We start from the raw sequence: 23,343 nt of genomic DNA on the forward strand, positions 1-23,343 counted from the left end.
AAAAGGCAGTAACTGCATTTTTGGTGAAACATTAGTTATTGTCATTTTCATGACATTTAAGGCATCCTTTGTCATGTGACAAAACATCTTATCTCAAATGTGTGTCGTTTAGGAGAAAAATTGTAGTCGTTTGTACAGTAACTGCAAAAGACGCCCAACATTAAGCATATCGTAGTGTAAACGTACCTTAGTGTGACTTATAAGGGTTTTTCCTCATTGGGACTAAAAAATGTCCCCACAATGTCAAAGTTTTCTGGTATCGCCATCCTTTTGGGGACGTTTTGTCCCCATAACTTGGGTTTACCAGGCCACACACACACACTCACAGAAGCAGCATGTGACAGTGTAGATGACTCCTGTAGGTGTCAGAGGTGGAGAGTGTGTTGATGAACATGAGCTCAGACACTTGTGGACGGAGCACAGGTTCAGCAAGCGATCAGGACACAGACGCCTCACAGATAGAGCATCTGACCCTGCAGACGTCCAACATCAGGTACTAGTGATTAACCAGAGACATGGGACAAATCAAAACATTTTTTGGGCATTAAGTGAGTCAGAATTGGTCCGAGTGTCGTAATGTGAGTGCAGTGTCAGAAACAAGATGTGCAGATATACTGTGGATATAAAAAGGACACACCCCTGTTGAAACAGATGGTGTTTGTCAGATAAATCATAAATTTAATGTAAAAATGTATAACCTATGCAAAAACCAAAGTGACATTTCAGAGAAAAAAGATAAAAACAGAAACTTATGCTATTTTAAAGGCTCTTGATTTAGGGGTTACACGCATTACACTTTAATTTTCTCTGAAATATGTCATTGATTAGGTTCGTTTTCCATTAAAGGTCCAATTGTTTGTTGTTGACTTTTTATATCTGATGTACAATTATACATTTTTTTTTTAGATGTTTTCTTACTTTCTCACTTTGTGAGGACATTCTCATTGCTGGGAGAATCTGGATATAATGTTGCGATATCAGAATCAACTTTCTAGAGAAACTCATCCCACTTGTTTTTTGTACTGCAGAAGTGATTAAATTAGAAAAGCAAATGCAAACATTTTGAGCCCTGTGTACATCACACACACACTCATACAGGATTGCAGTTCTGAAGCTGGATGAGAAAGTGCAGGTTCTGATGAGAGAGGAGAGTGACAGAGTGGAAGAGAGAAGCAGCCAAGACAGACACATACAAGAGCAGGTCAGACCTCCATCTACAGGGCTGGGCCATATATCAAACACCATTATAATATAACAAATAATTCACAATAACCTATATATCGCACAGCCCTGTTGTTTTAAACCCCTAACATTGGGTTATTATTTTTCCTTAACATTGTTTACATTGTTTTTCTTTACGGTTGACCTGTAGTTAAACAGCCTCAGGGTTATGATTGAGGAAGTGATGTCTTCCTCATCCTCTCCACTCTCGGAAAGTCAACAGCAGGAGGCAGCGGAGTTCAGCAAAGCAGCGGCACATGTCCAAAGCTCAGGCCAGGGTCAGCCTCAGAGTTCAGGTCGGGTTCAGAGTTTAGGTCAGGGTGAGAGTTCAGGTCAGGGTCAGCCTCAGAGTTCAGGTCGGGTTCAGAGATCAGGTCAGAATCAGGCTCAGAGTTCAGGTCAGGTTCAAAGTTCAGGTCAGAATCAGGCTCAGAGTTTAGGTCAGGTTCAAAGTTCAGGTCAGAATCAGGCTCAGAGTTTAGGTCAGGTTCAAAGTTCAGGTCAGAATCAGGCTCAGAGTTTAGGTCAGGTTCAAAGTTCAGGTCAGGCTCAGGCTCAGAGTTTAGGTCAGGATCAGGCTCAGAGTTCAGGTCAGGGTGAGAGTTCAGGTCAGAATCAGGCTCAGAGTTTAGGTCAGGTTCAAAGTTCAGGTCAGGATCAGGCTCAGAGTTCAGGTCAGGGTGAGAGTTCAGGTCAGAATCAGGCTCAGAGTTTAGGTCAGGTTCAAAGTTCAGGTCAAGATCAGGCTCAGACTTCAGGTCAGGTTCAGAGTTCAGGTCAGGATCAGGATCAGGGTCAGAGTTCAGGTCAGGATCAGGGTCAACAGCAGAAAGAAGGTCAAGATCTAAACCAGGAGGTCAGTCAGTTGCCCAAGAGTTACTACAAACCACCAGAGGACAAGACCACTCACATGAAGAACCAGGAACACTGGGACAGGATTAAGGTACATGACAGACAGGGACAGAGATTAAAAGAGTCTATATTTAGTCTTCTTAAGAAACATTTGAGACAAAGTAGCAACATAGTGTCGGCCCAGATCCGGCCCACGTTTGGCACTCGTGGATTCCACACGGCCCATCTGGCCCGGCACTATGTTGAAACTGAAACTGTTCCGACAGATCGGTGGGAATGTCCTCAGTGTGTGTGTGTGTGATGTTGTGAAATGTGTGTTTGGCTACAGAGCACTGATGCGGCGAGCGATGTGGAGGGAGTGTTACTGCGGCTGCAGGCCGACAGCGAGAGACTCCACAGCACATGCAAACGCCTGATGGAGGAGCACAGCGAGAAACAGATCCACATCGACGTGAGTGAGAGCAGCACAGCTTGTGTTCATTTACTGTACAGATTCAGTTGCTTATTTTAGTACTCGGTAATATTAAATTATTGCCCTCTTGAAAAAGAAGTACACTTTAGAAATTACATACTTAACTGTGAACTTAAAGTGATGTTGCCAGACACTTAACTGCATCCTAATTGTAATTAAATGAAAATGTATTATATTTAAATTAGTGCTTGGTAATGATTAATCGCATCCAAAATAAAAGCTTGTGTTTACACAATATATGTTTGTGTGTATTGTGTATAATTATTTTACATATATATAAATACACACAAATTCGTATTTATTGTAGAAATATTTGCTTGTATATACTGTATATTTATAAAAAAAATTATATAATTTTTAAAATTTATATACAAATAACAAATTTTTCTTAAATATATACATGCATGTGTGTGTGTATTTATTTATATACAAAATAATTATACTCAGTACACATACATATAGTATTATGTAAACTCAAACTTTTATTTTGGATGCGATTAATCGTTGCCCATCAGTAATTTAAATTTAAAGTATATTAACTTTAAACGTAATATTGAATAACACTCTACAGTTTTAATTATAATCAAGTACTTTACACCTGCTTGAGTATGTTAGTAATGAGTGCACTATAAGTGCCCTTATTTTGGAGCATGACAAAATATTTTTAAATTATATATATATATTTTTAATATATATTAAAATATATTAATATATTATTTTTAATATATATTAATTAATATATTAAAAATATTATTATTATTATTCAAAACCTAGTGAGCTACTCTAGGCAATATTTTAAGGCATCATAGGCACATCAACCATGGCGGCGAGGTATTAATACTTTAAAAATACATTTAAACTTGCGTGACACCTAGCAACAACCTACACATCCCAGCATAAACGCTACCGATAAATTATTTGTTTTATCCCCCCCCACACACACACACACCTTTATAATCACCAAAAAGTTGTCACTCATCTCAGTCTAAACTTCCAGACAGCAACATAGTGTCTGCCCAGATCCGGCCCACATCTGGTACACATTAGAGCCAGACCGATATATCGGCAGGCCGATATTATCGGCCGATATTAGGCATTTTCCAAACTATCGGTATCGGCAGTTATAATGGCCGATAAATGAATATATCAAAAATAAAATAAAAATAGATGAAACACACTTCAACCATGTCATGAGTGTTGGAGTTGTATAGTTTGTCCACCAGAGGGCGCTCTACACCGTTCCTGTTGGCAACACTCGTTGAGCTGGTCACGAGACATACATTGCTTGAATAACAATTAAAAGAACATACCCATTAGTTCTCTAAACTCAAATAAGCATGACAAAATTTGTGACTATCATGTCCAGTTTAAAATAAATAAATAAAATATCGGCCGATATATCGGATTTTAAAACCCAAAAATATTTGTATCGGTATCGGCCTTCAAAATCCTTTATCGGTCGGGCTCTAGTACACATGCATTCCACACGGCCCAGATGTGGGCCGGATCTGGGCCGACACTATGTTGCTGTATATAATCAATGAAACTGACTGCACAATTAATCTCTTACTCAGCATACATTATGTCTACACTTTGTTTGTTGTAAATTAACGTATAACCAGGGGATTTGCGAGCAAGCTGTGTGTGGATTTAACTTAAACACCTCTGATTGATTGGCCACTGCGTTCAAGAAATCAACAGAAATGTTTGTGATTGGCTTCATTGTTCAACTTTGCAAAACACATTGTAAATAGAAACCTTAGTATGTCCATATGTTCATTTTTAATGTTATCGTTATCGGCCTTTCCTATCGGAAAATGATCTTAAACCGATATATTAAGGCCGATAAATAGCGTATTATTTCCTTCAGCTTGGATGCTTCAGATGCGCACTGTTCGCCGTGGTGTTTCTGAATTATGCTTGAATTATGATCGGAATCGCTGCAAAAAAGGAAAACGCAGTTCAGCGCAAGCCTGTCATTTAGGCTACATAACATTAAAACAAGAAAATCATTATTATTTTCTGCTTGGAACATGAATTTTAATGGTGAGACTTTTGTTTTTGTAATCAAGCTCTCAAAAATTATAAAAATTTGGATAAAAATAACAAAATATCGGTTATTGGTCAAAATATCGGTTATAAGTATAAAGAATTATCGGTTATCGGTATTGGCCAAAGTTTTCATATCGGCGCATCCCTTGTAAGACGTACTTACACTTAGACACATGCCATGGTATATAGTATATAGTTATAATTATTACACTCATGTCCAACTCAACCCCTTACAAAATGCACTTATATATGTGAAATGCATGATGATTTACTTCCTGTATGAAGCGCATCTGCTCAAGTTGTGGCTTTTCCAGCGTCTGTACAAGGTTTTGGAGGAACTGGATGACAAAAAGGCTGATAAGGAGCTGTTGGAGATGAAGATTGAAACTGTGAGTTGTGTCTTTACACAGTTCTTTAATATTTCCAGTCCATCTGCCCTGTGTGGTCCCCCATGGGACACTCTCGTCTCTTTTCTCCTCAGAAAGCAGACAAACGGGCTCTGGAGAGCAAGGTGAGCCGCATGCAGTTCGACAGCATGATCGAGCAGCTCAATAACATGTTACAGGAGCTGCTGGGGAAGATCAGCGGGCAGGAGAAGGACTGGAACAAGCTCATCGAGAAGATCTCCACTGAAATGGACTGCAAGGTCAGAAGCAGGGCTGTTGGCACAAAACTAGTCTTTTAACATCTGGACGTCTTAAATCACTCACTGATAGGATTGTTCTAAATTTTACATTAATATAACAGCTTTTTTCTATAAGTTAAGTGTGGTATTATGTTCATATTTCCCATTACAGTAATGAAATGAGAATGAGATTTTAACAGGAAATGTGCTTGATTGCCGGGATTGTAATCCTAAATTGGGCATCATTTCTCATTTTGGCTTTTGACTTTATATTGAGGGTCTTTATCTACTATTTTAATAATATTTTAAAAGAATCATTTTAAACAATTTGTGCTATTTGTATTTTGAGATGAATAACTGAATATGTTTTGGTGAGATTCAACCAGTTGCACTTTTTATTAGTTTTATTTCATTTTTTATTATAAAAAATATAAATATTGTGAAATGAATGTGCTATATTTTAATTCAATGTTTTTTTTATTTAATATTTTGTACTTTTAGGGGATTTTATGATACTAAAATATATTTATGTAGACCTGAAAATTTTTATTTCCAACTTAAACTGTCGTAAATCGTGAATGTTTTAGAGCACAGACTTGAGTTTGATCTCTTTTCAAAGATGAAGAATAGATTATTGCTGAAGTGAAAAAGGTAAAAAAAAAAAATGTTTACGAAGAAATTTGTTTATTCTTATGAAAAATGCCCAAAAATACTATTTTCAATTTTTAGATGAAATATTTATATATTTTACAAAACTTATTTTACTCAAAACAAACAAAAAAATGTTAAACTGACAGAATATCAAAGCTATTAATCTAAACAAGTTGTGTTCCACATTTGAGCTTCATATCTCAAAAGATGAGCTTTCAGTCAGATTTAGTTTGGCCGCACTACCACACGTCTCCACTAGATGAAATTAATTTCCAATTTGCCGTCGTTTTGATTAACCCTCAGGTGCTCTTCCTTTCGGAGGCACACTTGTTATCTTCCCGGTCAAAAGTGACCGGACACCTAAAAACGAAACTTTCTCCATCCCAGTAAAACCAATGCAATTTATTTTTGTTCTATAATATTTATTCTTTTTAATTTAGTATTTTGAGACAATTTAATTGAATTTATTAATATTTATGCAATATTTATGGTTTATTTTTGCAATGGAAAAATATATATATATTTTTCTATATATATATTATTTTTTCCAAAAAAATATTAATGCAGTATTTTAGTTTAATATAGAGTCTAGGCCTTCAGAAAAAAAATATTTTTTGAAGAAAATTAGCACCATCTGGTTACAGTATAGAGAAAAAGCGTAGAATCATGGTGTAACCACTTGATGGCATGTACAGCTCTCTATGGAGAGCCATGTGAATTCCCCAGCTGTTTATGAACACATTTTTTGTTGTTGTTGTTGATGGATTTGAATATATAGCTGAAACCATCTCAAAAACTATTTCTTATAAAAAAAAAATTGACAAACAAAAATTTGAATTTTTTTTTTTTCATTTTTTTACAATTTCCCATTCATTTCCTATGGGGGTCATTTTTGACCGAAGACCACAAGTGTGACTATTTTTTTAAGACCACTTAGCATGCTCAGATCATGACCTACATTTTTTTTGTGTGTTCACATACATAATGCCATAAAAGTCACCAAGTTTCGTAACATCGCGATGAAGCTGTGATTTTTAAAAATTCAAAACATACTTTATGTAAACAAAATTTATTGGTGTGTATGTGTATAAAAGTGTGTTTGTATGTGTGTGTGTGTTGTTGGGTGTGTCTGTTTTGCACTCTAGATGTTGTAGAGTGTCACCCCTTTCCTGCGGTGTACTTTTTTTTAGAATTGTGGCCGATTTGTAGATTGTACATACAAAAATTCTCAAAGTTTTTGTGTTTTTGTCAATTTCCCATTCATTTCCTATGGTCGGTCATTTTTGACCGAAGAGCACAAGTGTGACTATTTTTTTACCACCACTTAGCCTGCTCGGATCATGACCTCAATTTTTTTTTGTGTTCACATACCCAATGCCATAAAAGTCCCCAAGTTTCGTAACATTGCGATAAAGCTGAGATTTTTAAAATTTCAAAACAGGAAATTTTTCGGTCAGAAATGACCGAAGAGCACCTGAGGGTTAAGAGGAGCACAAGTGTGACTATTTTTTTCAGGACCATTAACAATTTTCGAAGCATGTCCATGATTTTTTTTGTGTGTTCACATATCAAGTGCCAAAAAGTTAAAAATGGCTGAAGGTCACCAGAGGGTTAATCTCGGCAAATCTTAAAGACCCCCTGAACGTCCATCGTATGTTGTTGGATAGAAACAAGTATTTTCTGTAACGTGTATGATTTGTGCTTTAGTTGAACCGGATTGAGCTGGATCCTCTGAAGAAACAGCTGGATGATCGCTGGAGGAACATCCACAAGAGTCTGCAGACACAGTCCCTCCCCGAGCAGGACGACGCCGCCGGACTCAGGAAGTGAGCGACCAGGTTCACTTTAGATATATATATAGACCTAGAATTTTGTCTGTGAACTTTTTTCAGGGTAGCTCTGTATATTTCTATGGCATCGCTGTCGAAGAGTGATTCATCCTAAAGTTAATGAAAGTTATCATGAGCATTGTAATGTCTAAGACAGATTTCATAACAATCTTCAGTCAGTCACTATCTGAAGAACATGATGATGCTTGTATGGAAACAAACGTTCACTGTCTTTGTCTTTTTCTCTTCGTCAAAGACAATTAGTGGCCCGGTTTCACTGCATCTCCTGCGATCGTCCAGTGGAAATGATGACACCAGGACAGTACGTACTTATTATACATGACCGAATTATACATGACACACCTTGTTCTTGTCACAAATCATGAGTTATTTAGACAATGACTTGAATACACCTCTTCTACAATGACGTCGTTTTATTTCCAAATTAAAATAAATATGTAATAATAAATACAATTGAAGAGTTCAGATGCAAAAGCCTCTAAATGCCATTTGAAATTTTCTTCTAAAATGACCATTTTTATCAAGCTTATATATTTAAGTTCAGTGATTTCACTTAAATAACAATTAATAGGTAATCTTCGTTTCCATTTAAGTGAAATCACTGAACTTAAATATACAAGCTTGATAAAAATGGTCATTTTAGAAGAAAATTTCAAATGGCACTTAGAGGCTTTTGCATCTGAACTCTTCAATTATTAAAATAAAAGCATTAATCAATAAATAAAAAATTATATTGTCTTGAGTAATGCAAATTTGAGATATTTTAGATAATAGATTTGAGATATTTTACTCGTAAGATTTTCTAGGGGTGCCAATAATGTGTGTTCGAGAAAACCATTTATTTCATCATAATGTGATTCCCCCCCCTCCCACTTTCAATTCTTTTACTTCCATGAAAGGTTAGCATTTTGCTATACACACATGGTTTAAAAGATTAGTTCACTTTTGAAAAAACTTTTGCTGATAATTTACTCAGCCCCGTGTCATCCAAGATGTCCATGTCTTTCTTTAAAATTCTTTCTTCAAAAATTAAGGTTTTTGATGAAAACATTCCAGGATTTTTCTCCATATAATGGACTTCAATGGGAACCAAACGGTTCAAGGTCCAAAAGACAGTTAATAACAGTTTCAGATGCAGCTTCAAATGTCTTTAAACGACACCAGACGATGAATAAGGGTCTTATCATGCGAAACGATCGGTTATTTCAAAACTTATTCCAAAAATGTAACTTTTCTAAGTTACGTAATACGTAATTCCGTTCAAAAGGTCACGGGCAACGTAGCCGGAAGTACAGAATCAAAATCGTCCGACATCGTTGTTTTTCCTTTTAATTCCTTTTTTTGTAAACGGCGTTTGAGTTGGTTTGCACGTTCAACCTATGCGTTCAACTTGTAAACACTGACTCTGTACTTCCGGCTACGTCGCCCGTGACCTTTTGAACGTAATTACGTAATACGTGACGTTACAAACGCGCCTCACAGAATAGAGCAAGGCTAGCATTTGTCCTTAGAAAAGTTACATTTTTGGAATAAGTTTTGAAATAACCGATCGTTTCGCATGATAAGACCCTTATTCATCGTCTGGTGTCGTTTAAAGACATTTGAAGCTGCATCTGAAACTGTTATTAACTGTCGTTTGGATCTTGAACCGTTTGGTTCCCATGTAAGTCCATTATATGGAGAAAAATCCTGGAATGTTTTCATCAAAAACCTTAATTTCTTTTCGACTGAAGAAAGAAAGACATGGACATCTTGGATGACACGGGGGTGAGTAATTTATCAGACTACAAACTACTCCTTTAAATCATGTCAAGTGATGTAACCCTAAAAAAGTCAGTTATATTTATTATTAGGAATCAATATGTCTATGTGTTAAATATATTTGTAAGATGATTTCGATGGTTGATATGCGAATGTTTGCAGGCTCATTTCCACCCTGCCCTCGGCCCCAGGACTGCCCTCTCACAGGTCCAGCCGGCCCTACTCTGTGTACGAGCTGGAGCAGATGCGCCAGCACTGCAGGAGGTGAGACACACACACACATTTACCACTGCCTGTCCACAAGAGGGACTCAAAACACAGCCGTACTTCATCCGTTCTGCAGATCCCGCACACTAATCCTGACATGGACCCCATCGATCCGTACCGCAGCCTCCTGTACTCTAGAGGACGCTGTTCGTGGAAATGACAGAAAACACACTTAGATGTAGTACACTAGAAGCACAAGTACACTTTCTAAGCAAAACATTTCAAAGAAACTTAGATTTCAAATTATCCAGAGCTTCCCCAACAAATAAGAAATATTTGTGTGTGCTTTTAGTATACTTTCAGTTTTTGTATGTATGTACTTATCAGAGATTAACTTAAGTGTGCCTATTTTGACTAGTCTAAGTACTTGTACTTAATCTTTTGATCATGATATATTTAAGAAAAGCATATTTTTTTATCGAGTTTATAATAAAAATGCATATAAAATACATTTATTTCATACTAAGTACACTAAAATTAACATATTTAGTGATATATCGCTTGAGACTTACTGATGTAATTATAATTAAACTTTATGTGGAGTACTTATTTATTTATTGCAGCACATTTCTCAATATTAAGCCTAAAATGTGTTATAAATGTGGGATAGTACGATCTGTGTATAATATCAGTCTTTAAATGAAAGATATGTATACTTGCAATAGTTCTTAAGTATATCTCTAGTTTAAACTTCAACACTATTTCTGGATAACTAAAGTGCATTAAGCTCAAAATTAGTTCAATTTAGCAGATTTTAAGTATATCAATTTAGTAAACTATAAACTATTTTACATTAAGTAGATAAATGTGTTAATGTATTTGCACTATACTTTGCGTAAAATAAATGTATTTCAAAATATTTTTCACTAGGGAAAGTCTCTTATCTTTATATACCCAAATCATTAGCATCAATCCACTGGTAGTGTATAAAAAATACTAAAAGTAAATGTATAAGAACATTTCAGGTTTATTTAAATAGAAACTTAGACTATTTTTCCTCGAGAAGTATTAAAATAGTACATCTACAAGTATACTACTAGCACATTTATATAAGTATGCATACTACATGAAGTATACAAGCAAAATTGACTTTAGCTTGTTTTGAGAGAGGTTTGGCACAGGATGAGCGCAGACATGTTTTAATGTGCAGGCAGATAGATCAAGAGCCTAGTCAGTTTCCCACATCAAGGACACCCAACAGCCTGCGTTTGCCAGAACTTTCTCGGACCGGTTACCGGCCCACCTCGGGCCAAGGACAGAGGAGCAGCTGGACCCCGAGCAAGCCGTGAGTTAGACTCGTGACACGCAGAGACAAGGTTCCCTAGGTAGACGTCAGTCTAAAACTCTCCTGTAGTTACTCTGGTACATGTTCTGTGTATCTCCACTCTAATATAAAGGTTCTTTATTGGTCTCTATGGAGAACCTTTAACAGCCGTATAATCTTTCCATTTTGACAAAAGATTCTTTTTTTTAATTAAGAACTGTTCCCTTGGTTCTTTATGGGACCCTAAATGGTTCCTCTATCTACCCCTTTTCGGAATCTTTATCTTTAAAGACGTGTTCATAGTGTCAGTCCAAATGAGATTTTTGTGCATATCCGATTGGAATCTGATAATATTAGCAAGTTAGAATGACATTTTTTTATTTACAAATCCGTTTCAAGCTACATTCATATCAATCATTACAACTCTCTAAACAGTTTTAGCATCTTAAAGGAGTAGTTCACTTTTAAAAAAGACTTTTGCTGATAATTTACTCACCCCCATGTCGTCCAAGATGTCCATGTCTTTCTTTCTTTAGTCGAAAAGAAATTAAGGTTTTTGATGAAAACATTCCAGGATTTTTCTCCATATATTGGACTTCAATGGGAACCAAACGGTTCAAGGTCCAAAAGACAGTTTCAATGCAAACTGTTCAAAGGGCTTTAAACGATTCCAGGCGATGAATAAGGGTCTTATCAAGCGAAACGATCGCTCATTTAAAAAAAAAATACAAAGTTTAAGTTTTATAAGTTCAAATAGTGGCCTTGCTCTGTTCTGTGATGCGTGACTCTCCTATTTGAACTCGTTCATCAAAATGAACAAATAATTTCCAGAGTAAACTCGTTAGAGCCCGACCGATAAAGGATTTTGAAGACCGATACGAATAGTTGTTGGTTTTAAAATCCGATATTCCGATATATATCGGCCGATATTTTTTTTTTTCAGAAACGTGCAACAACACATTAACAGATTTCCCTAACATTAGTTATTTGTAGTTATGTATGAGTTTTAACTAAAATAATATGATTATGCATTTTTGAGTTGGTCTCGTGACCAGCTCCCCATAAACACACAATACCGATGATCTCACTCACGGATAACTGGTTCTCTCTGCCCGAATCTGGCTGGATCAGCAGTTTGCAGAATGTGTGGCGCGTTATAAACGAGTGTTGCCAAGTGCCCTCTGGTGGACAAACTATACATCTCCAACACTCATGACATGGTTCAAGCGTGTTTCGTCCGTTTTTAATTTATTTTTGAAATATTCATTTATCGGCCATTATAACTGCCGATACCGATATTTTAGAAAATGCCTAATATCGGCCGATAATATCGGTCTGGCGAAATATCGGTCTGGCTCTAAAACTCGTTCATTTCGTTCGTTGAATGAACCAAATGACACGAAAAAAGATTCGTTCATTTTGATAAACGAGTTCGAACAGGAGAGTCACGAACAGAGCAGATCAAGGCAACCATTTGAGCTTATAAAACTTAAACTTTGTTATTTTATTTTAAATGAGCGATCGTTTCACTTGATAAGACCGTTATTCATCGCCTGGAATCATTTAAAGCCCTTTGAACAGTTTGCACTGAAACTGTCTTTTGTACCTTGAACCGTTTGGCTCCCATTGAAGTCCATTATATGGAGAAAAATCCTGGAAAAATCCCTTAATTTCTTTTCGACTGAAGAAAGAAATACGTGGACATCTTGGATGACATGGGGGTGAGTAAATTATCAGCAAAAGTTTTTTTTTAAAAGTGAACTACTCCTTTAATACACACACATAAATCCTGTAGCAGATCTGTGGAGGTGGAGGAGCTACAGCAAACACTGAAGCAAGATATTTGAATGTTGAGCGAGCAATCTCATTGGCTGCAGGGTCAGCAGAGGCCAATCCATGCGGTGATGATGTGATTGGTTGCAGATCGCGTGTAAAGGACCGATCAGCCGGCGCCCTCTAGAGTTTCACGACTGAATTAGGTTTATGTGGCTTATTCAAATCACATTTCTGTAAATCTTATTTCATCGGAGATGGTCGCACATATCAGCCTCCTACATTTCTGCCTTTGCTTCATTAAGCCCAAATTATGCTTCACTGTTTTTTACGCGTAACCCAGGATCCGTGCATTGTGCTTGTGGCGTGAGCAAACCAGATCTGAAATGTCGTGTCAACAGTCAATAATTCAGATCGGATACACAATTAATCAGATTTGGACTGACAGTGTGACGTAGTCTAAGAGTTGAATGTTGTATTCAGTGAGAGGATCCCAGAAATGGCGGATTACAGTTACCTGGCCCGTAGCTGCGGGGGCAGTCACACCCTCACCTATCCCAGCCGCCGCTACACCCGCATTCAGCACTTCACACACCTGATCCAGAGTGACGAGGAGAGTCGGCCCGTGTCCTCTGGACCGCCCACACAGGTCTGACGCGTGACGCTCACACAATCATTCTGAACTGTGTGTGTGTATGAACCGTGAGCTCTGTCCCTTCAGGCCGAAGAAGCGAACATCATGGGTTTGAACGGACAGGTCTACAAGGGCCGAATGAACAGCAGGGCGGTGAGGCTCTCCGAGACAAGATTACCCACCATCTCTCCTCGAGAAGGCAAGATCGCACAACATCTAGCCTTAACATACACTAGTGGCCAGAGGGTTTTAAAGGGATAGTGAAAATTAATTTCAAAGTGAGCTATCCCTTTAATGACCCTTCGATTTCGATTAAACCATCAACATATAAGGAATATGTTTTAGCGGGGTAAAGACAACACACTACCTTTGGTTAAGGTTTTTAACTACCAAATTATTAGGCTCAAACTACAGCTACACAAATGTACAAACAAAAAGCTCAAGGAAAGTAATCATACATTAAGAAAAATATAACCAGTCATTAATATTTCATTGGTTTTCATTACATTACCATTACCGTTCTCCTGAGCATTGGCTCAAGAAGCTTTGTGCATGATGTGCCATTTTCACTAAAAGCCATGCTGGGAATAATGAGTGTGAGCTTTGTCAGCTTGGCCAAAAATGATGTCTGCACAATTTGGCATGTTTTCATTGCGTTGGCTTAAATAAAACAATTGAAACACAGCGTGCATGCATTAAATTGATAGTTCATCCCTTTCTGTCATCACTTACTCATGTTGTTCCAAATCTGTATGAGTTTATTTCTACAGTTCTGCCACTTTCGATCTCTTCCAGAGGTAGTTGAAAACACATTTGACCAAATTGCTCTCGTAATGTAAACGCAAACTGCCGCAAAAACACAGTCTTTTCTTCGTTTACTGACCTAATGCGTGAACATTATGGGGAGAGCGCTAGCCAGACGGGATTTAAATTTGACGGCTGGAGACCCAAGTTCGGTTTGAAGATGAAAAACGTAGTCAGCGCAATGTTCTCTCACCATTCCTGGTTTCTAACACACACTCACAGCGTTCGGCTGTTCTTGTGGATGTCAGAGCAGAAACGAAAGCTCCACATGTTTTTTTGTCATCTCCTGTTGTGTTCATATGTAAATTGCGTGAGCTTATTTTGTCCATCAGATCGAAAGATCTTAAAAAAAAAAACCCATACATTTACTAGGGGTGTAACGGTTCACAAAGTTCACGGTTCGATACGGTACACTTGCGTCACAGTTCGGTTCGATACGGTTCGGTACGTTTCCGATACAGCAAAAAGAAAGAAACGCCAGAGTCATATATTTATCCATTTATCCATCTCTTTCATCTTCTCCCTTTTTACTCTTTGTTATAATTGTAATATATACATTTTTGAGTTAACATACAGTCAGACAAATAAACAATAATAATAATAATAATAAATAACAATACACAGAAATTTCCTTGACTTAATTTTTTTAATTATATTTTTATTAAAACTAACATCATAAAGTATGATTTTTTTTTTTACTTTTAATATTGTAGTAGCTCTAAACAAAGGTTTATTTTCGTTCAGATCAGCAATTTTATTCATAATGTCAAAATAAAACCGACGTGATGTTACTTGAAAGCGTTATAGCCTACTATTCCTGCCAAACTTCCATGGTAACAATTCGTGTTACTACAGTAAACCCATGGTGAATGTTGCTGATCTGTGGACACTGGATAGTTCATTCATAACACAATGTTTCTCCTGGTTTTCACGTCAGCGCGGTTTGATTCGTTAATAACGGAGAAATGTGAATGTTTCTCACTAGATCTCGCAGCGATGTTATTACTTCAGTAGCGAACTCAAATGTTTTCTTTACTGGATTTGGCTGTGTAGTAATAGTGCTGCTGATGATCAAGATCGGCTCATGCTGCATTAGTCCAAACTGATAAACGGTCCGTCAACCACACAATAACAAGTAGCTCAGTTTCGTTACGCTTACATTACATTTGCCATTTGATGTTGAGCAATGTTGTGATCACACCTCTTACATTATGAGCGCGCTTGCCACGCCTACATTTGAAATAACAAAATTTTGGTCGGCAGGAAAAATGGCCCAACGAACCGTTCGGTTCAAAAATGCGTACCGAAAACCGAATCGAAAGCCTCGTACCGAACGGTTCAATACGAATACGTGTATCGTTACACCCCTAACATTTACCCACCCATAGACCCTCTTAAAAGAACTCAGGAGTGAAGCGGTTGAAAGTGGACAAAAGAGACGGGTTAAAACACCAGGTGTATTTTAGAGCCAGACCGATATTATCGGCCGATATTAGGCGTTTTCCAAACTATCGGTATCGGCAGTTATAATGGCCGATAAATGAATATTTCAAAAATAAAATAAAAATGGACGAAACACGCTTGAACCATGTCATGAGTGGGCACTCTACACTGTTCCTGTTGGGAACACTCGTTGAGTTGGTCACGACACATACATTGTTGGATAACAATTAAAAGAACATCCGCATCAGTTCTCTTAACCCAGATAAGCATGACAAAATTTGTCACTATCATGTCCAGTTTTGCTGCAGTTAAATAAGCCGAGAGTGACGCGGAATTAGCTAGTAATAGTTACGCTACGTTGTTACGGTGTAGTTGAGTGACTGTCCTTTTAACTTTTGACAATGTGACTGTAGTATTTCTTTAATAGCGCGTGACAGCTATAGCAATGAGACACGTCATCTCTCCTTGGCCTGTTATATTGAAAACGTATGTTTTACAATTTGCAGTAGGACGTGCAAAGGAAGTTTCTTTTTAAAATGCTTTATCTTGTTATTTTAGTTAAAACTCATAAATAACTACAAATAACTAATGTTAGGGAAATCTGTTAATGTTTTGTTGTGCCTTTCTGAAATAAAAAAAACAAAAAATCGGCCGATATATCGGAATATCGGATTTTAAAACCAAACAATATTTATATCGGTATCGGCCTTCAAAATCCTTTATCGGTGAGGATCTAGTGTATTTTACATAATTATCTTTAACATACACTATAACGAAAAAGGGACGATTTTTGTTGTTGCCGAGTTCGATTTTCTTGTGTTGGAAACTGTTCATTGATGGTAGAAGCTTCTGTTGTGTTCGGGACAATACGGGGGCCAGCTCACGACTCGTTACGTAACACATCTTAACATGAACCCATCTGTACGTTTGGCCCACTTTTTGCTCGTCTTGCAATGGAAGACTGTGTCTAGACTGCGGGGGAGAAGGCGAGCGCCCCGGGATCAGACTGCAATATACAGAAGATTGCGGAAACTTTGATTTAGAGTAGTTGGTTGCATTGTAATTTTATTCAGAATTGAGGCGAAAGGGCAAAAGGATGGGGGAAGGGGGTTTTATGTTTCCTTGCTAAATTGCAGAGCTGCAATGAGAAACCATTGGGAAGTGACAACAGACCTGGAGGAAAATTAATCTCAGATCTTTGCTCTTCATTGGGTCACCGAATCAAGGGAAGGTGGTTGACAGTCGAAACGAAAGACACCTGCTTGGCAGATGAGTCATGGCATGCTTGACCGAGCAAAAGCTTGGCAACTTGTCTATTTCATGAAGTAAAGAGATGATGTATGAGAAGATGAGTCCAGTTTTTAAGGTCAGATGTTGCTGTCTGTTTCCCAACAAAGCAGATGTCTTGATCTTGAAGATTCATAGAGGATATATCATATATAAACCTTTTAAGACAGACCATTATACCATTTCTGATTCAGTTACATGATTATCAGTGGTTCATGCGATAAGCATTTCATTTCCTCATAAAAGACATCAAGGCCTGGTTTCACAAACAGGACTTAGATTAAGCCAGGATTAGGCTTTAGTTAAATTAGGACATTTAAGTAGCTTTTATTAATGTGCCTTAGAAGAAAAAAAAAACATTACTGGTGTGCATATTGAGACAAAACAATGGCACGGACATATTTTAACATACAGTATGTCCGGTCTAGTTGCTTTCAGTTAAAACAATTCAAACATTCAGACTTATAGAATTTGTTCACCCAAAAATGAATATTCTGTCATTAATTACTCACCCTTGAGTCGATCCAAACGCATAAGACTTTCGTTCATCTTCAGAACACAAATAAAGGTCTTTTTAATAAAATCTGAGAGATTTCTTTCCCTCCATTGACAGCTACGCAACTACCACTTTGACCAAAGTTCATGAAGAGATCGTAAAACCAATCCAAATGAATTGAGCGGCTTAGTCCAAATTTTCTGAAGAGACTCGATGGCTTTATATGCTGAACAGATTTGATTCTGCACGATCCTCTCGTTCGTTAACATAGTCAGGGTCTGAATCAGGCTCGAAATGGTTTGAAATTGATTGTTAATATTTACATCCGAGTAGAGCTTGCGGTTATGAAAGGGCGGGACATTTCCTGAACACACACTAAGGCCGTGTGTCCACCAAAGCGTTTTTTCACGCGTCTAGCGTATGTTTTCAATTATTTTCAATGGAAGCGCCGCGTTTTTTAAACGCCATGAGCGTAACGAGGCGCCGGCGTTTTTTACTGGTCGCCGAGAGTTGAAAAATGTTCAACTTTGGATAAAACTCAGCGCTCATTACTGTCACTTTTTACCCAGCCGTCCAATCACAGTGGAGGAGGGGCGGGACTAAACCACACTGACCAACTGTCACAACATTCAAACTGCTGTGGATATTCTGTATCATAGCAACGAAACGTCTCAACGGAAAAAGCGCCCAAAGCACGGCGTCTTCAGTGGAGCGTCTAGCGTTTTCAGCTGGGTGGACACATGGCCTAAGCGCTGCGAATCACAACACACTGTTCCAACTGACCAATCACAGCACATTCGTATGTCGGAGTTGTAATAATGTAAAATATGTGAAAAAGAAAGCGTTTTTTGAACAATCAAGCATGAAAACATATTCTAGTACACCCCAAAAACAAAAGGATATAATAGGACACACGCACAGCAGTGAAGAATGTTTAAGTTGGCTGCAAATGAACACGCAAGCTATTTTAGTGACAAGGCTAACAGTGTTGAAGGGCTGGTAACACTGAGGTGCTGTTCTTGACCTTTGAACTTTAAATACCCTGTCTCTGCCCAAGTTGAGGCTCACAAGGTTATGGCCCGTGCTGTGTGTATATCTTCTCCATGCCTGAACTAACGGAGACGTCAAATTAGTCAATGGTAAACCAAGTCAGACAGCAGCAGCACGTGTGAAATGATCAGCGGCGTTTGTCAAGGCATGTATCGAACCTCATTGGTTTTCGCATGTCAAGTGAACATGCTTGAGCTTCCGTTTAGCATAACTGATGTCATTCAAATTGTGAGTAAAAGCCTAAATTGAATCTGTTCAGCATATAAAGCGATCGAGTCTCTTCAGAACATTTGGACTAAGCCGCTCAGTTCACATGGATTAGTTTTACGATCTCTTTTTGAACTTTTTGAACCGTCAAAGTGGTAATTGCGTAGACTGTCAATGGAGGAGAAAGCTCTCAGATTTCATTAAAGGGTACATAAGATGCTTTTAAATCATTTCTTTTTACATAAAAATCCTACATTTGTGGTCTATAAAAAGCGAAATTGCAATGTTTGGGTCTGAATTCCTCATTATTATAGCTCCACAGGCCCTTTTTCTGATGTGCGTCTGTGAGCGACCCGTTTTGAAATGGCCCCTTTAAATAAAAAGGAGATGTGTAACACCCCACCCGCTCTCCAGGTCGATGAGTTCACGGTCAATTCAACTCCACCCCGTTCGGCCATTTTTGTAGTTTGATTAGCGATACACGATTATATAGCGAGCGTCAAAGAACATTTTTATTCACACGTTAATAAAATGTCTACAACGGAAGATTTGTCCATCAAGCCTTACATGTTCAACCCAGAGCGAGCGAGTCGAGAAAGTGCAATGGTATGTAACTGTATTGTGTTATAAGTGAAAGTCAACTATTTCTCTTGTTAAAACAAGCACACTGACATGATAAATGACTACGGTCTAATCTTACCACAAACAATCTGTATTGACAATATGATACGTTTAGAAAAGCATCAGAAAACACAGCAGCTAAATGACCATTGATGAAACTCAAGAACAATAATACCGCAGACGTGTAATGTTACTTCAAAACAAAAACAAAGAAAGACAACTGCTACTGCTAAACCATGACCACACTGTGTTTTAAGAAAGTAAAGTACTTTATTTTTATTAACGATATTTACAGCTTATCGAAATGCTCTGTTCGTCGTCTCCAAAGATAGAAGGAATTTACCCGTCATTCAGACGAAGTCGATCGCCAAACCCTTCTTTATAATGGCGGAGGTTGTTGAAGTGGGAATCCTTGAAGTCCTTGAAGTGCTTCAGGTCACTACATCCAACAACCGAACATTTTGACTTGCCCTCTCGTAACTTCTGCATCATTGAGCTCGGACTACAAAATCGTAGCGAGAAATGATAATGGCGGATTGCTCGAAGTGTTGGGCCGGTAGTCGATGTCCTTATTTGGCAGTTCCTCTGCAAATACTGTGACGTAATTGTTCGAAAAACGTAATAGAGAACAGAAAAATCTGAACAGGTTGAAAAATATGACCAAAACAGAATATAACGATATAAACAAAGCACCTGAAGAGAATAATTTCATCTTTTCTGTACCTATAAACACTCCAAATATACAACAAAATGCATTTAAGGGCTAAAAAGTGGATTTAGCATGATATGTCCCCTTTAAAAAAGATCTTAATTTGTAATCGGAAGATGAACGAAAGTCTTATGAGTTTGGAACGACATTATGGTTAGTAAATGATGGCAGAATTGCATTTCTGAATGAATTAATAGATCTAGACAAACGCCGCTGACTGACTTCAGGAACAAAGACGACTGATTAAGGTCGTTGTTGCTGTCACTGCCCTCATGCCTGACATGTGGATTGCTGATGCTGTTGCAGGAAACTGGAAGAGCAAAGACAAAGTGAGCCGCTCGCAGTCCCAGAGGTCCAGTGGAAGTGCCAAGACTCAGCACAGCCACTCAGGTGGGCTATGAGGAGCCGGCTTTTCATATTGTGCTTTTACATGTTTTCACCTTTAGGCCGTGTGTCCACCAAAGCGTTTTTATCCAGCTGAAAACGCTAGACGCTCTGCTGAAGACACCGTGCTTTGGGCGCTTGAGAGCGTTTTCGCAGCGCAGCGTTTTTTCCCATTGAGACGTTTCATTGCTATGATACAGAATATCCGCAGCAGTTGGTCGTTGTGAATGTTGTGACAGTTGGTCAGTGTGGTTTAGTCCCGCCCCTCCTCCACTGTGATTGGACGGCTGGGTAAAAAGTGACAGTGATGAGCGCTGCGTTTTATCCAAAGTTGAACATTTTTCAACTCCCAGCGACCAGTAAAAACGCTGGCCGCTCGGCGCTTCAGCGTGAAAAAAAAACACTCAGCGCCTCTGTACGCTCATGCCGTTTAAAAAACGCGGCACTCCCATTGAAAACAATTGGAAACATACGCCAGGCGTGTGGAAAAACGCTTTGGTGGACACACGGCCTTAGTCAGTGTGTAATGTTGCTGCTTGACCATAAAAAAGATCTCAAAGTCCACTCTGAAGGGAAGATATTTTATTCAAGAGAATCCACTACAACAAATGGCTCGTTTGGACAACAATGCGATTTTTCCAGACCTTATAAAGTCACGATGTTCCTCATTTAAATAATCTCTACCCAGGGAATATGCCAAAAAGTTGGCGAGGCCTGCTTGAGCTGCACTAGAGAAAATTAAGTGTTGCTGTTTTTACACCCCTGTAAAGGTTTGTCCCAAGGCTGTCGAACTTAAAGGATTAGTTCACTTTTGAAAAAACTTTTGCTGATAATTTACTCAGCCCCATGTCATCCAAGATGTCCATGTCTTTCTTTCCTCAGTCGAAAAGAAATTAAGGTTTTTGATGAAAACATTCCAGGATTTTTCTCCATATATCAGTCTTAGAATGACGTTAAGTGTCCCCAGCATTATAAAAATTATCCATGATTTTGTGATCGATTATTGTTTGTATTATCATAGTTTTCTAAAATTAATAGTGGATAACATAATGTCAATAAGAAAAATACACAAAAAAAACAGCCCACTCTGAAACGTCCTGTGAAAGCCGTCTTCGGAAAGTCCGTGCTTGAATCCGTTCTGCACGATCCTCTCGTTCGTTAACATTGTCAGGGTCTGAATCGGCATGAAATTGTGTGAAATTGATGCCATTGCTAATCTATACATCTGAGTAGAGCTCGTGGTTATGAACGGGCTGGACATTTCCCGAACACAGACTAAGCGCTGCCAATCACAACACACTCTTCCAACTGACCAATCACAGCACATTCATATGTCGGAAGGCGGAGCTTAAGTGAAAACGACACGTTCCAACAGTAAAATGTATGAAAAAATAATGCGTTTTTTGAACAATCATGTATGAAAACATATTCTAGAAATGATCAGTGGTGTTTGTTAAGGCAAGTTTTTCATGTTTAAAGTTAAAGAGAATTAAACTCGACCCACACTGTTAATTCTACAGAAATTAATGATTATTCCCTTCGCATTTAAAAAAAAAGAGTATTTATTATGGAAATGATATATATAATAGTAATAATATAATAGTGTGAACTGAATGTGAATGTGATTTGGGATGCTTAACTGCATGTTTATTCCAATATAAAAATGTATTACAGTTTACATTTATGGTCAACTAAATTAACATATGCTTTAATGTCATTTCTAAACATCCTAGTGTCATGGCGGTGACTTTACTGCACAAAAGTACATTTAATTTATATATATATTTATATATAGCATTTTTAAAGGTCAGTGTCTGACAGATGCCTTGCACGTTTGCCGGTTTACGACCTCCAGTTGTACCTGAAGCAGTTGAGTGACCTTTGACCTTTCACCTCTGCCATCCACCACCACAGCTTCCAGTAACTCAGTGAGGGATCGACCCCCGTCCTCCGTGGACTGCCTGTCACAGGACGTCCCGCTCCAGTCCTCATTCCATGACACCACCACAGAGCGCAACAAAGACTTCAACCAATCAGAAGATGAGCCGGTGACATCACTGTAGAGCTCCTCCAATAGGAGCCGCTCCATTGTTTGAATGAAATGTTTACAGCAGGGCTCTGTTCGTGTTCATCTGTAACGTCAATCTAAATAACATGTAATAAACCTTTTTATGCGTACGCGTCAAGTTATATCAAATACATGAAATATCGTTGGTCATCCCATGTGGTTAGTAACTCGCTTTCCCAATCTTAACCTTCTCGCAGTGTTGATCTGAATCAGACCCAGTGCTTTCAGTCCGTTTAAACCAGTGTGAAGTATCTGGAATAGATTGATGTCAGCACTGATCTACCTCTTGAAACGTGATAGAGACCAGTGTTGAAAGCATGTTTCTATACGCATTACGCAGTGAATTATTGCACTGAATGTCACACATGTATAAAAAAAAGTCATTAAACATTCATCATAAACATAACTGAGGTCTTGTGTTGAAGTACAATGCAGTTGGTTTAAGTTTTGTTTGGTTGATGACCTTGCGTATTTACTTCCATTTTCACTCCATTTCCAATTTTTCCTTTTTTGTGGAATAATCTGAGGTAAAAAAAATAGCACCCCTAGAAAATCTTACGAGTAAAATATCTCTGAAGTATATTCCCATTAATATTTACACTTTTTTTAGCACACCAGGGTGACTAGGAACATGAAGTTGTCTAGTCTAGCTATGACTTCTTGTTTCACAGGAGTTTAAATTTGAGGAAGCACAAAGGCCAAATTCCCTTAATCATCACAACAAGTAAACCAAAGGATATAGTTCTGATGTGCAGCAAAAGATTGTATCAAAACAAACATCGAAAGCAACACATAAATGTGTCACTGAGCACAGAATGAGCTTCTGCCATGTCCGTCCCAGTCCTGAACGCT

The 23,343-nt window shown here is 38.0% G+C and overlaps 1 protein-coding gene across 2 annotated transcripts in view; it reads left to right on the forward strand.

Annotated features, from left to right (window-relative positions):
* Positions 1-22,892, forward strand: part of LOC120464453 (glutamine-rich protein 2) — a 40,891-nt gene extending 17,999 nt beyond the window's left edge. The window contains exons 7-21 of one of the 2 annotated variants that reach the window (XM_089128853.1): positions 363-493; positions 1,099-1,201; positions 1,373-1,522; positions 2,015-2,164; positions 2,402-2,524; positions 4,912-4,986; positions 5,079-5,243; positions 7,581-7,699; positions 7,959-8,024; positions 9,647-9,748; positions 10,902-11,036; positions 13,272-13,437; positions 13,510-13,621; positions 20,346-20,429; positions 22,338-22,892. In XM_089128853.1, coding sequence (XP_088984979.1) covers positions 363-493; positions 1,099-1,201; positions 1,373-1,522; positions 2,015-2,164; positions 2,402-2,524; positions 4,912-4,986; positions 5,079-5,243; positions 7,581-7,699; positions 7,959-8,024; positions 9,647-9,748; positions 10,902-11,036; positions 13,272-13,437; positions 13,510-13,621; positions 20,346-20,429; positions 22,338-22,486 — 1,830 coding nt within the window. In that variant the 3' untranslated portion in view covers positions 22,487-22,892. The remainder of the gene's footprint in view (positions 1-362; positions 494-1,098; positions 1,202-1,372; positions 1,523-2,014; positions 2,165-2,401; positions 2,525-4,911; positions 4,987-5,078; positions 5,244-7,580; positions 7,700-7,958; positions 8,025-9,646; positions 9,749-10,901; positions 11,037-13,271; positions 13,438-13,509; positions 13,622-20,345; positions 20,430-22,337) is intronic. The other variant, XM_039653959.2, reaches the window with a different exon arrangement.
* The last annotated feature ends 451 nt before the right edge of the window (positions 22,893-23,343 follow it).

This window comes from Pimephales promelas, chromosome 3 (assembly GCF_988280905.1).
Source record: "Pimephales promelas chromosome 3, fPimPro1.hap1.1, whole genome shotgun sequence".
NCBI classification, from domain to species: Eukaryota; Metazoa; Chordata; class Actinopteri; order Cypriniformes; family Leuciscidae; genus Pimephales; species Pimephales promelas.